We start from the raw sequence: 16,963 nt of genomic DNA on the forward strand, positions 1-16,963 counted from the left end.
ATGTCTACACAAATGCCCAGCTAATCAAGCCATTCACCTCTGGAGCGTTTCCAACAGAATCTCCAGTGGTCTTAAGTCTACATATGAATTCAGCCTTGTCAGGCACTTTGTCTTGACTTGGACTCGAACATCTGTGACTCAGATAATCTTCCCGAGTCCAAAGTGTATGAATGCAGCCTGTATGCAGCTTCAGTGCCCCCTCACCCCCAATTTGTTATATTAATGTCAATGTTTTAGAACATTGTGCACACACCCACTCATGCCCCTCATCTGGTCTGCCAAGTTTGTAATAATTCAGTTTGTGTACAGAAGCCACAAGGAGTTTCTGGGCAAGATATCCAGGAAAAAGAAGCACACTGTGGAATGCAAATATTGCAAAGCATCAATATCTGGTGCCTGACATAACATCAAATTTCCATCAATATTTGGAAACAGTAAGACAGCTAAAGCTGAACAACTCAGTTTGCCAAGAGGCAATGACTGGCTAAGTGTCTAGCCAAAATTTGCTTACACTGTAATCTGGCAATAGTGATCCAGCTATTTAGCCAATGTCTTATAATGATAATTAATGTCGTAATTTCTTAATTCCCATGTACAAATTTCTTATGCATTGCAAACTTGGTCTCCAGGGAGACACAGTCAATCAGTGTTAAGCTTCACAGGAGTAGTTACTTTTTATGTTTTAGGGGCTACTGGGGACCGAACTGGGTCAGTTTACGTTTGGCTGGCATCTAATTTTTCATACCATTATACAATCTGGACATTATGCTGCGATGTACTGTATTTTGAAATTCTTTTCAAAAGTGGCAGCATTCCAGTATTTTGAAATCTTGGACATAAAATTTGCTGAGAGGGAGGTATCTACAATATATTTTGCCGATAGAGTAACAAAACTCAATATTCTCAAAATTCCGCAGTATACTATATTACCTTCATACCATCCAAGCCTAGGTCAGTTGTTAAAAGGACTATTACTACACTTAAATGGCAAGAAAATGGTACCTTTAAATGTGACAGGGAGTTATTGCATGTGTGCAAAATTCACATCTTTGATTTCATGTATCCTTATTTTTAAGTTGTGTTAAAAGTCTGTTCATCAACAGACCATGTTCTGCAGTTGTCTCCAATCTCCCCCTCAAGGGCCTAATGGTGGTTGATCTACTAGGAACAGAACTAGAAGTTTTTCAGACAGAGGAGTCTGAGCCCGCTGAGTCGAACACCACCTTCTGACTAAACACATTAAGGGCCCTATTTTAATTATCTAAAGCACATGGTGTGAAGTGCATGGCATTCTTTTAGGGGATGGCCAAGCCACTTTTGCTAGTTTAACAGTGATATACTAGTTTAACATTGACATATCAGTAACTTTACACCTGCTCCCTCCTGCTCCGCTCCCAATGTTGACTAATTACGAGATTTAATACAACCCTCTTGGACCATGCGCCTGGCAACTGTTCCGCTGTTAAACTAACAAAATTGAGTTGGCCACACCCTAAAAGAATTTGAACCATGTGTTTCAGACTATGTGGTTTAGATCATTAAAACAGAGCTCTAGACCTGGGTTTTGTTAGTCAAAAACTGCAATTGCTTTCCACAGCCTCAAAATATGAATGCACCAACAATGCATTTGACTCCATGCTATCTTAAAACTGACATGCGTTGGCCTCATGCTAGCAAAGGCCTGGAATCACTTTGCACCATATACTAAATGTTTTATAGGCCATCAGAGCCTTTGATGCAACTATTGTGTCTTTGCTTGAAATTGTGTATGCAGTTTCAACTACTAAAAGCACATCCTGATGATCCATAACAAGTCTATCAGGATGGCATGGGAATGAATAGGATGGAGATGGTCCCTGAGGATGTAAAAAGCTCAGTCTCAACTCTCTAGTGCTGGGTATACAGTAGTTTCTTCAACACATCCTAGCCACCAATTATCATCATATGCAGCCACGACATAATGATGCTTGCAAAGTCGAGTGATTCCCTAAGTGTACACTTACACTGGACTGATTTACACACCTCACTCACCTCTGATGAATGCAGGGCATTTATTAGCCATATTTACTAGCCATGTGGGCCTTTTCCATAGTATGGCAAGTACAGGTGTCTGCAATGACATTAATGAAGCTTCCATTAAATTTCATTGTAGCATATTTGTAACCTTTTATTTATTACTTACACCTGTGCTTGTTGTACTATGTCATGTCAGTTTGGCTGCCATTAAAAAGGCCCATTAGTTTTATGAAACCACGTGACACTACATTTAAGTCAAGGTATCTCAGCAACACCTTAAAAAGCAAAGACCAAATTTTATGGAGATGTTCATGACATTATACTCTAGCTTTAGTAAAAAACTGATAAATTTTTAAGTATAGGTTTTTTTGTTATTGAATTTTTAATATTTTAATCAGTTATTACATAGTAATTATTAAATGTGGATGGCATATTATTTGTTCAATCTATAGAGCTGGACAATAGCTCTACCATTCAACTATCACAGTTGAATGAATCAGCAGTATTCCTGCACCGGCTTTGGGATTGCTGCGAGGATTGCTGGGATTGCTGCGAGAGAGTGGTGTTGAGCTGCAGCGATTGTTTGGGATTGTTTTTTTGGAGTGTTTTGAGTGTTTGTGTGCTTTACCTGTTTACGTGGGTGGCTGTTTATTTCTATTTATTGTTCTTATTTCGGTCAGCGTGAGTGCTTGTCTGTCCTGTCTGTTAATCAACAGCGCGATTATTACCGACAGAGAGCTGCGGGTGTCGCGTGCGCGGCGTTTTTCTGTCCGCGTTTAAACTCCGTAACAAACACCCGCGGGGCGATTATAACTAATAACATCTAACGTCGGTATCGCTACCAAGCGTCGGAAAAGGACAGTTGCTCCTGAGCTTTGCTCGGTCGCCAGTCGGGGCCGGGAGGACATTTTCCACTTTTTTCCCGCTCCGGCAGTAGCCTGCTGTGAGGGGGTTTTTGTGGTTTTTCGACCTCCCAAGAGCAACTTCGATTTCGCCTTGTTTTTAGTTCATACTTGGTTCAGGCAGAAGTTCTTCTGGTAAGTAGTAGTAAGTTTATCAGGTTTAAAATTTTTAATAAAATAATAATTAAGTTCCGTTTTAACACAAGTAATAACTTATTTTAGTGTACTCCGCACGTTACTGCATTTATTGTTACGCAAATTAATCTTTATAGTTAAATACACTATATAAATTTACTGGGCTGGGAGTACGGGGTCATAGTGAGTTAGTTAATTATGGGGCCAGCTCAGTGTTGCGTTTGCAAGATGTTTGCCCTTCTGGACGTTAGTGTCCAGTCGGACTTCATCTGCGAGCGATGTAAGCTAGTGGACTCACTCATGGTCAAGGTTCGCGACCTTGAGGAGCAACTGGCTCTCATCCAATGCAACAGTGAGTTAGATGAGCTAGTTGATACGCCGTTTAGGGAGACGGTGTGTACGCCACTAACGGGGGGGAGGGAGAATGAAGAGCAGAGAGGTCGAGAGAGCTGGGTGACCGTAGGTCGTAGACGCAGGAAAAGGCGTACACACGTTACAGAGGCGGCATCACCTGAGGTGTCTGTGTCTAACAGGTTTCAGGTGCTTCCAGCTTTAGAGCCGGAAGGGACTGGGGAAGCAGGTGGGCCCTTGGGCACTGAGGAGCCCCCTCCCCCCAGAAAGAGGGAGGTTGTGGTAGTGGGGGATTCAATTATTAGGGGAGTAGACAGTTATGTGTGCACGCGTGATAGAGGGTCCCGTACGGTGTCTTGCCTGCCTGGTGCCCAGGTAGGAGACCTTCCAGATCGTGTGGACAAGCTTTTGGCCCCAGCTGGGGTGGATCCAGTTGTCGTGGTGCATGTTGGCACCAACGACATAGGCAAGGGTAGAAGGGCTGTTCTGCAGGATAAATTTATAGAAGTCGCCAATAAGCTTAGAAGCAGAACGTCCATGGTGGTATTTTCCGAAATACTCCCCGTGCCACGCGCAAGTGAGGCTAAGTTAGCTGAGATAAGGAGATTAAATGCGTGGCTAAAAGGATGGTGTAGGAAAGAGGGGTTTAGGTTTATGGGGCACTGGAGGACCTTCTGGAACAGGTGGGACCTGTTCAAGCCGGATGGGTTGCATCTGAACCGGAGGGGAACCAGTGTACTGGGAAGGCGTATTTGTAGAGTAGTTGAGGAATGTTTAAACTAGGGACTGGGGGGGCAGGGAGGTTAGTTAAGTATGTAACTGGGGGGAAACGGAAAGCCCAAAAAAATCATATTATAAGTAGGCACTGTAATAAGCCTACCCTTTGTTGTCTGTATTTAAACGCCAGGAGTATTAGGAATAAAATTCATGATTTAGAGGCTCTTATCTCATCGGACTCTTATGATATTATAGCAATAACTGAAACGTGGTTGAGTGATAAGGATGGACAAGAATATAATATGGATGGTTACACATTGTTCCGTAAAGACCGTATAGGTAAGAAGGGAGGTGGTGTTGCAGTATATGTAAAGGAAATCTTGCAGGCAAGGGAGCTTACTGATATAAGTAAAAGTACGGAAGCTATATGGGTAAAATTAGATGCTACAAACTCAAATAGCCTAATTGTCGGTGTTTGTTACAGAGCACCCAATGTAGCTGCTGAGGAAAGCAGATTGTTATACAGTGATATTAGGATTATGAGCAATAAAAATGATGTGGTAGTTATGGGTGATTTTAATCTACCGGGGATACAGTGGGACATTGTTGCTGGCTCTTCTGAAAATGAACTTGAGATGGTGGAATTAGTACAGGATTGTTTTTTTACTCAGTTTGTTAACACCCCTACCAGGGGAGATGCCATTCTTGATCTTGTTTTGTCTAATAACCAGGACAGGATTGGTAAATTAGATGTTTTAGAACCACTTGACAGTAGCGATCATAACATGGTTAAATTTGAGGTTAAGTTTAGTGCCCGAAGAGCAAAGTCCAAATCAAAAATATATAATGTTAGGAAGGCTAACTTCAATTGTATGAGATTAAAACTAGAAACCGTGAACTGGATGGAGTTAAATAACAAAACTGTTGAAGAGACATGGGAATTTTTTAAAAGCACATTATTGCAAGTACAAGAGGACTTCATACCTGTTTCTAGCAAGAATAAATCTAGGAAATTGCAACCTAGGTGGTTTAATAGGGACATAAAGTATAAAGTAAGGAGGAAAAGGGCTTTGTTCCAGAGATGGAAAATAACTGATGATGACATAATAAAGCAAGAGTATCTAAATCTACAGGCTGAATTAAAAAATGACATTAGACGAGCTAAAAGGAATGTCGAAAGGAAGATTGCATTGGAGGCTAAGGATGACGTTAAAAGTTTCTTCCAGTATTTTAACTCTAAAAGAGCTCTAAAAGCTGAAATTACTAATCTGCAGGATAGTAAGGGTCTTATAATTGAAAACGACATTGACATAGTAAATGAGTTCAATGATAGTTTTGCACGGGTATTCACTGTCGAGGACACTAGTAACTTACCAGTTCTTATTACTAATTCAACATCGTCTATAACTAATATATATATAACTGAAGCTGATGTTTTGCAAAGCCTAGCTAAGCTCAAAATAAATAAATCACAGGGCCCTGATGGCATCTTACCTATAGTGTTAAAAGAGATGAGGGATATTATTTGCCGACCCTTAACATTACTGTTTCAAAAATCCTTATCTGAAGGTGTGGTACCTTCTGATTGGAAGCATGCCAACATAACGCCCATTTTCAAAAAAGGGGATAGAAGTAATTTGTCAAACTATAGGCCAATCAGTCTAACTTGTATAACTGGTAAAGTTATGGAGGCTATAATCAAAGAGAAAATGGTAGATTACCTGGACTCAAATAACATTTTGAGGGATAGCCAGCATGGATTTAGGAGAGGTAGATCCTGTTTAACAAATCTGTTGGAGTTTTTTGAGGAAGCTACTCAGGAAGTTGATGATAAGAAGGCCTATGATGTCATCTATTTAGATTTCCAAAAGGCTTTTGATGTTGTTCCCCACAAGAGGCTCTCACTTAAACTCAAAGCGACAGGTATTTTAGGAACTGTAGCGACTTGGATTGATAACTGGTTAACGGATAGGAAGCAGCGAGTAGTTATAAGAGGCTCGATGTCACAGTGGGCCTGCGTTCATAGTGGGGTACCGCAGGGTTCAATTTTAGGACCACTTTTGTTCCTAATTTACATAAATGATATAGACATCAATATATACAGTAAACTGGTGAAATTTGCAGATGACACCAAGGTGGGTGGTGTAGCAGATACTGAACTAGCGGCTCAGCAGCTACAGCGGGATCTTAATTTAATTAGTGACTGGGCTGACACCTGGCAGATGAAATTTAACATAGACAAATGTAAGGTACTCCATGTAGGGAGCAGAAATATAAAGTACAGGTATTTTATGGGACCTACTGAAATAAAGGTAGCTGATTATGAGAAAGACCTTGGTGTGTATGTTGATGCTTCCATGTCTCATTCTCGCCAGTGTGGGGAAGCAATAAAAAAGGCCAATAGGATGTTGGGGTACATCTCCAGGTGTGTGGAGTTTAAGTCAAGGGAGGTAATGCTAAGATTATACAATTCCTTGGTGAGACCTCACCTAGAATATTGTGTACAGGTTTGGTCACCATATCTTAAAAAGGACATAGCGGCCTTAGAAAAGGTGCAGCGTAGGGCCACAAGAATGATTCCTGGTCTTAGAGGAATGTCATACGAGGAAAGGTTATTTGAGCTAAATCTGTTCAGCCTCAAGCAAAGGAGACTGAGGGGGGACATGATCCAGGTCTATAAGATTCTAACAGGTTTGGATGCTGTTCAACCGAATAGTTACTTCAGCATTAGTTCAAATACAAGAACTCGTGGCCATAGGTGGAAATTAGCGGGAGAACATTTCAAACTGGATTTAAGGAAGCACTTCTTTACACAGCGTGTAGTCAGAGTATGGAATAGTCTTCCTGATAACGTAGTGCACGCTGAATCCTTGGGTTCCTTTAAATCAGAGCTAGATAAGATTTTAACAACTCTGAGCTATTAGTTAAGTTCTCCCCAAGCGAGCTCGATGGGCCGAATGGCCTCCTCTCGTTTGTATAGTTCTTATGTTCTTATGTTCTTATGTTCTTTAAAACAGTATAAGGATCACTTCTATGCAGCTTATATTAAGGTAAATATAGCCAGTCAAAGTCATAATTTGTTCACTTAAATCTCCCTGAATATTGATCCAAGACTCGCCCAATTTCAGTTTCATGAGTTACTCATGTGACCAAATCAGCATGCCAAGTTTCATTAAAATCCGTGATGATGAGGTCCAAAAGTGTGATGATTTGACATGGAATGACCTATATGTGAAAACTAGACATTACTCGTTGACCTGTTATATTGCTTTTTTTGTCATCTGTATTGCATGCTCTTTATTGATCTGTTTTGTGTTTGTGTGTATTATTTGCATGTGACATTTATAATAAGCTATTTTTTGTCAGGATTGGACCCTGTCCTGCCTTAGTCCAAGTGTCATTTGACCAGTTGGTGTCACTGGTCATCCCGTTTCCTGTTATTTCTCAGGTAGGTAGCTCCTAGTGTTTCACTGTAGAGGTCTGCGCGGGACTGATTTTTCATCCCGCTCCCGCACGCTCCTGTAAATTTCTGTCCTGCTCCCACCCGCTCCCGCAGAAATGCGTAATATTTCGACCCGCTCCCGCCAGCATCTGTTATGGTTTGTCCAGCTCCCGCCTGCTGAATCCCGCAAGCAAAGCTGGTGGAGTATAGGGTGGGCTAAAAATACCGGACACATTTTAAATGCTATAATATCTTGGCTTATAAAAATTTAATTAGGTACCAAATTTATTTGTTGCCTAACTGACATACAGGAATTTATGAAACATAGGCTATATTATGTGGGCACGACTCCGGCTGCGAATTAAAGATGTCTTTTATATAAGGGTAGATTTGGCTAACCAGTTTTACAACCAACAGTATTTCTAACTAGGCTACAGACCTGAATTAAAAAATATCTAAACAGTCTCAATAGAAACATTTCACAGTCAAAATGAGAGAAATGGCGTGGCTCAACCTCAGTCAGTGCGCTCATTGCGCTTCCATTCTGCCGGCATCCCAGAGATTCCCTCACAATGGCGTGAAGTAATTGCACAAGTAGTTTATAGAAAGTAAAACTAATAAAGAAATACTGCAACAATTTGTTTCCAATATGCCATTTTTATTGTCTCTCAAAACTTCTTTAGAACATGACTTATTTAGACTCACACATAGCCTGAACTGTTACCAAAACATTGGCAAAATAGAATGCTGCCTTCTGGGTACAAAGGTACACCTGCTAAACTGAAAAGAGCATTTTTAAAAGGAAAAAAATAAACTTACTTTAACACTGAGTAATCCACAGATCTTTCAACGTTTATCATTTTGATAAAATAACGAAAAAAGGAACTGCTGTTGCCAGGGGTGTCTTAGGCTACTAAACATGTCCATGAAGGAAAAGAATGTTGTTCACCGAGGTGGGCTTCTGCACATTGTGTCTCTGCTCCAGAATGCGCCCACAGATACTGAAAGCATGTTTGGATGGTGCGCTAGATGCTGGAACACACAGCACATGACGTGCCAGTTTGCTCAGAGTAGGAAATTCATAGCAATGCTTCTTCCACCAGTGGAGGACATCTTTTGACCCGTGTAATTCAGCTCTGTCAAGGTTGACTTTTAAATAGCCCTGTATCTCGGAGTCTAAAGGTATCTCCAAGCTGCTCATACTAGTGCCCGCATCTTCCCATTCTTCAAATTTGTGAAAAGTCACCTTTTTAGTTGGAGGTGACTCTGAATCCCCCTCTGCATCACGGATATTAAGTCCCAGGTCATCAATCAGCTCCTTCACAGCGTCCGTCACAAGTTGTTTTTCATTGTCATTTATCATCTTGAGTTGACGGAGCTTTGGAGTCAGAAATGTCGCTATTTTGCACAACATATTAATCATCCCATTTAGGACCAGGCTATTTGGCGATAACAGGTCATCCAGGTGTTTCACACAGGCAAATGCAATAAAAGTAAGGAGTTGAGTACATGGGCACTACAGTTAAGTCTGTTGAATCCACGTAAGGCAGCCACCATGATCACTCCTCTGTCAGTGACAAACACTATTTTCTTCCCCATAAGCGAACAGTCAATTCCAAAGACTCTCAGGTTTTGGAACAATAAAGCTCGAATGTTTTCACCAGTTTTTGAGGTGTCTATCTCAAACAGAGTAGCAAAGTGCACTCTCGACACCAAATTGTAATCAGAGTCAATGTAATGAATGGTGGCTGATAGGAAAGATGTTTTGCGGAAATTTTCGGTCCAGATATCTGTTGTCACCGCACATCCATATTTCTCAATTGTAACAACCATGTCGTCGACGAGAGCCCTTCTAATTTTTTTGCCCTTTCATCCAGATGTCTGGAAACTGTTGTTGAATGGGGCAGAATCTCCCTGACATCGTATCGGCTTATTGCAAGTGCTGCGCCAAGTTAATGAACCCTTTGCCAGCAATGCTGTCATATGGCCTAAGGTCAGGAGCAACAAAGTCTATGCATTTATCTGTGGTTTTGGTTTTCAGAGCACTCAATACTTTCGCAGTTCCTCTAAACTCCAGCAATATCTGTATTTTCATGACCGAACATGTACAGTACGTTGCTTCAGACCAGATGTTCCCGACTTGTGTCCACCTTTTTACATGAATCGCAGCAAGCAAAGGGTTGTTGATTTCCATCACCATCTACTACAACTGAAAATGATTTCCAGATGTCTGACATACCCTTCGTGGGTTTTTTGGTTTGAAAAGTACCCTTTTTTTACGAGAGCATTAACGGGTTCTACACTAAGGGTACCCCCTTCCTCTGCCATGGTGCACCATCACCCGTGCAATGCAAACATCTGCAGGTTAGGTCACCTACCACATATGTTGTTCCCCACATAAAAACAAACTGTAAAATGTATTCAATGCAAATGTATACTTTGCGAGAATCCAGAGAACAATGTCTTTGTCCCGCTCCCACGAACACATCTCTCTATTCCCGCCCACTCCCACAAGAAACTCAAATGTAGACCTGCGCCGCATGTTTTTGTGCCGCGTCCCGCGAGTCCCGCGGGCGTCCCGCCCCATTGCAGACCTCTATTTCACTGTTCCCCAGGCCAATGCATGGCTGAATGGGCTAAGCTAGGGGTGGGCAATCTTATCCGCAAAGGGCTGGTGTGTATGCAGGTTTTTGGGATAACCTTTAGGTCAGCTGTTCAAACCCAGGTGTGAGGACTCTTCAGCCAATCAGTCATCTAATTAGTGACCTAATTAGGGAGTTGCAGTGAAAACCTGCATACACACCGGCCCTTTGCAGATAAGATTGCCCACCCCTGGGCTAAGCACTTGTCTGTCATCTGGACTTCCCTTTTGTTGTGGGTTTGAGGGTGGCCAGAGACCTGAGCCTCACCATGTTTGTTCATTTTAGGTTTCATTTTAGGGGTCAGAACTAAACAGGGGTAAACACTACTAACAGAACCATAAATGACCTACAAAGGGAAATGGGTAATACAAAAAACAGAAACTCAAACAGGCAGCATGCCAAACATACTGCAATGTCAATGACCAACTACAGAACAGAGAAGATGCAGGAACTTAAATGCAAACAGGTAGCTGATTAGCAAGAGGGCAGATGTGGAACATGACAATTAACCAATCTACAAAGAAACAGAGCAACAAGCAACAGGTGGGGTGAGTTACAATAACGAGCACAAAACTAGGGATTACTAACAAACACTGAAACTAGAAAACACTAACCACACTGGGAACTACTACACTGGGATAAGTAACATGGATCCAAAATACAAACAGGAATGTAAGTGAATGGGACAAAAGCTGGGCAAACCTCTAACTGGGAAACAAAAATCTAATAAGCACAAATAACAGTGGAGGCTGGCCTTGAACTCATGAGCAGAGGACTTACAGCTACACACTAAACACATTAGGGGCTTGCAGGACAAGAGCCAGGGTGGCACAGTGATTCATTGTTTAGTTCTGTGGACTGTGGAGTGAGGGTCCAATTCCACCCCCCAGGCTCAATCTTCCCAATATTTTTATAGGATTCCTAAAAATATACCTCTAATTTCCCCATAAAAATTCTTAATCCAGCTATACACACACACACACACACACACACACAGACCTGTAATCATATCTTTGTGGGGACCACTCATTCATTCCTATGGGAAAAATGCTAATACTAACTATGACAACCTTCATAAGTAACCAAACAAATTACAAGACTTTTTTTGCATTTTTAGTATTTTGATTGCACTCATGGATTTTTAGAAAATTGAGTTATCCCTTATGATGACCAGGAAACTAACCCTAACCATACCTAACTATAAGGTAAAAAAAATGGCTATTCATCACTTTGTGGTGATATTTGGTCCACACAAGGTAAGGTATATCTGTACCACACATACACACACACAGGTTTGTAATTATATCTTTCTGGGGACTCTCCATTCATTTCTATGGGGAACACTGTAATCCTAACATGATGCCATTAACCCCTACTCCAGCCCTAACCAACCTTAACCATAAGTAATGGAAAAAAATGAGACTTTTGGTATTTTTAGTTTTTTGATTGCCATCATAGATTTTTATAAAATTGTGGCTGGATAAGTGAAGTGTTGTTGTTATCAGTTTGTATAAAAAAAATGGTTCCCACAACATTAAAATAATAGGTCGAAATTTGGTCCCCACAATGTAATATATACCTGGACCACACACATACACACACACACACACATCAATGACCCAAAACATTATGTCCACCCCCACAAAAAAATATTGTTGGCTCTTATAAAAACGGTGCAAATCAGGGTCTGGAATTTATGAAACAAGCCATCATGCGGTACTTGTAGTTGACGTATTGAATGTAGAAGAAATGGGCAGAAATAAAGATCTGAGAGGCTTTGATAAGGGCTAAACCAATATGGGCAGATGACTGTGTCAGAATATCTCTGAAATGGCAAGGCTTGTGGGGAGCTCATTGTCAGCAGTGTTGAGTACATAAGGAGAGTGGTCTGATGGGGGAAACACTTCTGTTGCATCATATGGACGGCCTAGGATGTGTTGGACCAACAAATCCAATCCCCAGGTACATTGCCCTATACATAGCAGGGCGTGATCCACTATGTTTCATGACACATTATTCCTATGATCATCATGAAAATTATCTGCCATTTGTGCCTCAGTATCCTTTCTGTTGGTTTGTGCCACATGGGAAAGGTTTCATTCACAGCACAATACTAGTTGCCAAATGCTATTTACCATGACAGGTTTCTTTCAGATGTTTTCCATCATAACATGGCAATGAATAATAATTTTTAACTTGATCATAACACTGAAAATTGATTAAATTGATAAAAACTGATAACAACAACACTTTACTTATCCAGCCACAATCTTCCCATTGCTTATCTTGCTCTGGTTTGTGAAGGGAGAGGAGACTATAGCCTATCCCAGGTAGCGTAGGGCACAAGGGAGGGGACACTCTGGATAGGATGCTAGCTCATTACAGGGCACACACCTATAAAGTGTGGGATTTTTTTGAGATACTAGTTAGCCAGACCACATGCTTTTGGAGGAAACCTGTATGATTCATGGTGAACATGCACACATACACACGTGTATACACATACACACATACACGGAGGAAGTGGGATTTAAATCTCTAACTCTGGAGGTTTGGGGAAACCGTACTACCCAGTCAGCCACCACACATCATCTATTATTTATACAGTTCAGAAATGAGAAAAGAATAAAGTCTAGTTCGGCCATGTAATAAATGCTCCGTATTTCATTGTCAGAGCTAGTGCACGTATAAAGCTTCTCTTTGCATCCATACACAACAGTGGCTTACAGGTCCATCACTCATGGTGCATGTATACTACTCCATGAGATATTCATATTAACCCTAACCCTATAATCCTTTATTTACTCTAAACCCTGAAAAGCAGCAGCTCTGGCAAATAGGACCAGACAACATGCATGTTGCTTGGATTTAGTCTCGTATGCATTAATTCCAAAAACACAGACAGCATGCAATTTACATGCTATGGATATGCCCCTACCTTCATTCTCAGTGCCACTGTAGCAACACAAATGGAAAGAAAACATCCACAGAAGGAAACATAAGAGCTTCAGTTCCAGTGCCATAGTGGCAATGAAGTCCATGCCAAAATGGTTCTCCTCCTCACTCACCCTCCCTTCCCATTTCTCTTTCTTTTTAGCTTTCTCCCTGCAGACAAACAGACCTCCTGGATATAGACCCATATACGCCACTAGATGCAACACAGGGGAGTGGGCAGTCTGTCATCATATTTTAACCAATAAAGGCTTTGCATTTCCACAAACCACATCCACTCACACAATCCCTGACCGTATTTTTAAATGTTTTATAAAGTTCAAGTAAATTTATGGCATATGCACAGATGCCAAAATTTGTTGTTTGGTTATGTACAGCATTGGAGATAAATATGTTACATAATGCAATGTTTAGAATCTTCATATATAAATTTGAACAAAGATTATTTAATTTTATTGTAGTACTTGCTTTGTTAAGAACAGTCAAGAGATCTATATGAAAAAACAGGGACCTCATTTAGGGAAAAAAGAGAGGCAAAATTAAAACAAAAGACAGAAGTTTCAGATTCAGAACTGGGGAAATATACATGAACAAAAACAGGGTCACAACCGGGGAAGTACAGTAAGGTCTCATGTGTCATGCTTGAGAAGAATAAAAAACATTTTTATTATATGTAACTGCTTTCAAGTTAAAAAAAGTCTTACAGTTACATTTTGAGATAATGCATTTCCAGTATGGCCTGCATGTATGATAATGGCCTAATGACTGGAAAAAAATTTAGAAGTCTTTTAGGTTCACAGCCTAATTATAACAAAAATAAAACAAATATAATATGTTAACTAAGATTTTGCATTTTGGGAGCTTAGAACAAATTGTCTCACCACTGCAAAGTGGGCTACAGAATGTATTTTTGTAAAATCTGCTATCAAAACACATAAAAATATATATGTGTGATGAAAGTGATTCTATTGCTACTACCATATCATTATTAGACTGTGATTCTTAGCAAGTCTGTTGTTTTCACAATGAATGTCCACTTATAATTTGCTTTTTTGATTAATTTACACTACACTACAGGAAATTCATTTCTACTGAGACAGATGCAGGTGCAAGCCATTCACTAAAATTAGTCTTAGATCTATGCGCCCCAGGAGAACAGGAAGTACAGCACATTACACTGCATCAGCCAGAGATAACACACAGTCCAGTGGGCACAGCAAGCAGAGTGCTGCGAAGCATTTGGTGACCTTGAACTGCCTTATTGTGCCGCCGCACTACTTGGAAGAGAAGCAGCTGGTGCAAAACACAAGAGCAATGTGGCACCATGGTTTATCAAAGGAAACCAAATGAGAGACAAAGGGAAGACTCTAACTTAAATAGGAAGCTATGCAGGTGAAACACATGAGAACTGATTAGGGATGGTGTAATGGTGAAATACACGGAAAGAAAGTGAAAACCAGGCTAGAACTTCGGGGACCAGAAGTGCAGGAGGGGTTGCACACATGTGACAGCATGAACATCAGTATTACATTGAGTCTGTAAGCATGAGTTTAGGATCTGCTGAACATCAGAGGAAAGTTGCAATGTAATATCAATGTTCATTCGATGTTTTACAATTTTCATTCGGTGTTGTAAAGATGTACCAGAGTTATCAGGGCTGAGATTTCTGCTTGTCAAACCTGTGTATCCTGTGACACGTTAAAATCTACATCCGCAGGACACATTTTAGGCAAGCCAGAATTCTTGTAGAGCTTGTGCTTTACACAAATTTATAGCTTGGCATTGTTCTTAAACCTGATTGATCATAAGGGTATTAATTATAATCTTTAATTCTAACTAACAGGGGTCAACACCATGACAAATTCTGATGGACGTTGTGATCAAAATTCAGTTTTTACCAAGGACGTTTGTCCATGTACAGACAGGTTTACAATCTCTAGTTACTTAAAGTTTCAGGTAGGTATGGCAGAGAAAGACAAGGCAGCAGACCCAGGTAAAGTGAAAAAACAAAAATGTGTCTTTTGTTTCACAGCAACTCATTTCCTTTCTACCCCAACTAGGTATGTGGGTGAGACATCCTCTGAATTCTGTCTATACTGTAGTAGCAGTAGTTGTAGCACTAGTAGCAATAGCAGTAGTAGCAGTAGGAGTACTAGCAATATCAGCAGTAGTAGTAGCAATAATAGTAGCGGCAGTATCAGTAGTAGTCCCTACAAGGTATAAACATGTACGCCAAATGTGCACCATAATCACACCGCACCCATCCATTTAAAAATGTATAATTATAATATATTATAATATACATTATAATATATTACAATTATACATATATTATTTTTATATACATTATTATAAAAAAAATTATCACTTAATGGTTCTTTCATTCTTTTGTTGTATTATTATTATTATTATTTAGCTGATTCTATTATTGTTATTTTTTCCCTTTGTTTCTTCTGGTCTATCTTTCCTTTCCAATGATTTGATGTCACCTTGTTGTATGTCTTTTGGCATCAAAGGAAATCAAAGGAAAGGTGAAAGCAGACGACATTTGACCTTGTGAATGTGAAAAGTCAAAAGATATTTGATAGATCTTATTGCATCGTAAAAACATTATATGGAGGGAGATCTGTACCAGATTTCATTTTCAGACAAATTGCCAAAAAATGAAGCAGCAGTGCTAAGTAGCAGCAAAGGAAGGAATCAGTCCCTGGAGAAGACATTTGTGGCGCTTTTCCACTGCCACCAAGAACCAAATCGTACCCAAGCCATAACTACACATGACATGGCTTACTAGCAGGGCCAAAAATGTGACCAAACAGAGCTGGTTGCATCGGCACCATCTGTTTGGTCAAAATGCATGGAGATACTTGTTTTCTGCACACGGATTATCTGAAGGAAAAATCATATATTCTATTATTATTATCAATACCACACATCACTGTTTTGACACATTCCTGATTACTTGGAATTTGAAAATTTTCGACCTCCTACTTAAAAAAGTACTATAGAACAGCTGAACAGAATGGATTCAAAATGCAAACTGACACAAGCAAATGCTACTTCCACTAGTGTTTGATATGCATAACACAGCAATTCTCACAGACATGCTATCAGAAATTAGAACAGAGTAAAAAAAATATTAATAACTGCACATGATGGACACCATGTGAACAGTAAATAAGTTTCTCTTTGGTTTTACGTCACTGTCGCTCTCCAAACCTGGCAACACCTTTACCAAGCTGACCATACTGCAGTGGAAAACCAAAGGGAACTGTAATGGTCCTGTAACTAGTCTGTCTTTGCAGTACAGTTCGGGTATGGGGTGGTTCAGGTATGCCAGTGGAAAAGTGATGTTTATTTTATGAACACAGCAACTTTAAAATGGCAATGGCTATTTATTTTTATAGCACATTTACAAAAGCAACCATAGTACCATAGCCAAAGTGCTTCACAATCAGCTACATAGATAATAAAATCACAACACAACAAATTAAAAGCAATGAAAAACACAATCTGAAATGCAATTAAAAAGAAAAAAGACAGAAAAACAGAAAACCTGCAGCATAACAAAAATGTGCATATTGTCAAGAGGGAGCAGCACCCACATCACTGAAGGTCACAAAAGGCTATTGAGTTAAAGTGAGTGTTTAGTCTGGTTTTAAACTGTTCAATAGATAAAGATTTCTTAATAAAGTTGGGAAGAGAGTTCCATAATGGAGATGCAATGACCACAAATGCCCTGTACCCCTTTGTTTGACACTTATTTTGTGGGGTCTCTAAATACAACCAGATTATCAGAGTACCTG

At 40.1% G+C, this 16,963-nt stretch overlaps 1 protein-coding gene across 3 annotated transcripts in view; it reads right to left on the reverse strand.

Moving 5' to 3' along the window:
* epha8 (eph receptor A8) overlaps window positions 1-13,287 on the reverse strand; it is a 178,861-nt gene extending 165,574 nt beyond the window's left edge. For 2 of the 3 annotated variants that reach the window (XM_072715766.1, XM_072715764.1), the window contains exon 1: window positions 13,144-13,287. In XM_072715766.1, the coding sequence (XP_072571867.1) occupies window positions 13,144-13,246 (103 nt within the window). In that variant the 5' untranslated portion in view covers window positions 13,247-13,287. The remainder of the gene's footprint in view (window positions 1-13,143) is intronic. The other variant, XM_072715765.1, reaches the window with a different exon arrangement.
* Window positions 13,288-16,963: the final 3,676 nt, after the last annotated feature.

This window comes from Paramormyrops kingsleyae, chromosome 8 (assembly GCF_048594095.1).
Source record: "Paramormyrops kingsleyae isolate MSU_618 chromosome 8, PKINGS_0.4, whole genome shotgun sequence".
NCBI classification, from domain to species: Eukaryota; Metazoa; Chordata; class Actinopteri; order Osteoglossiformes; family Mormyridae; genus Paramormyrops; species Paramormyrops kingsleyae.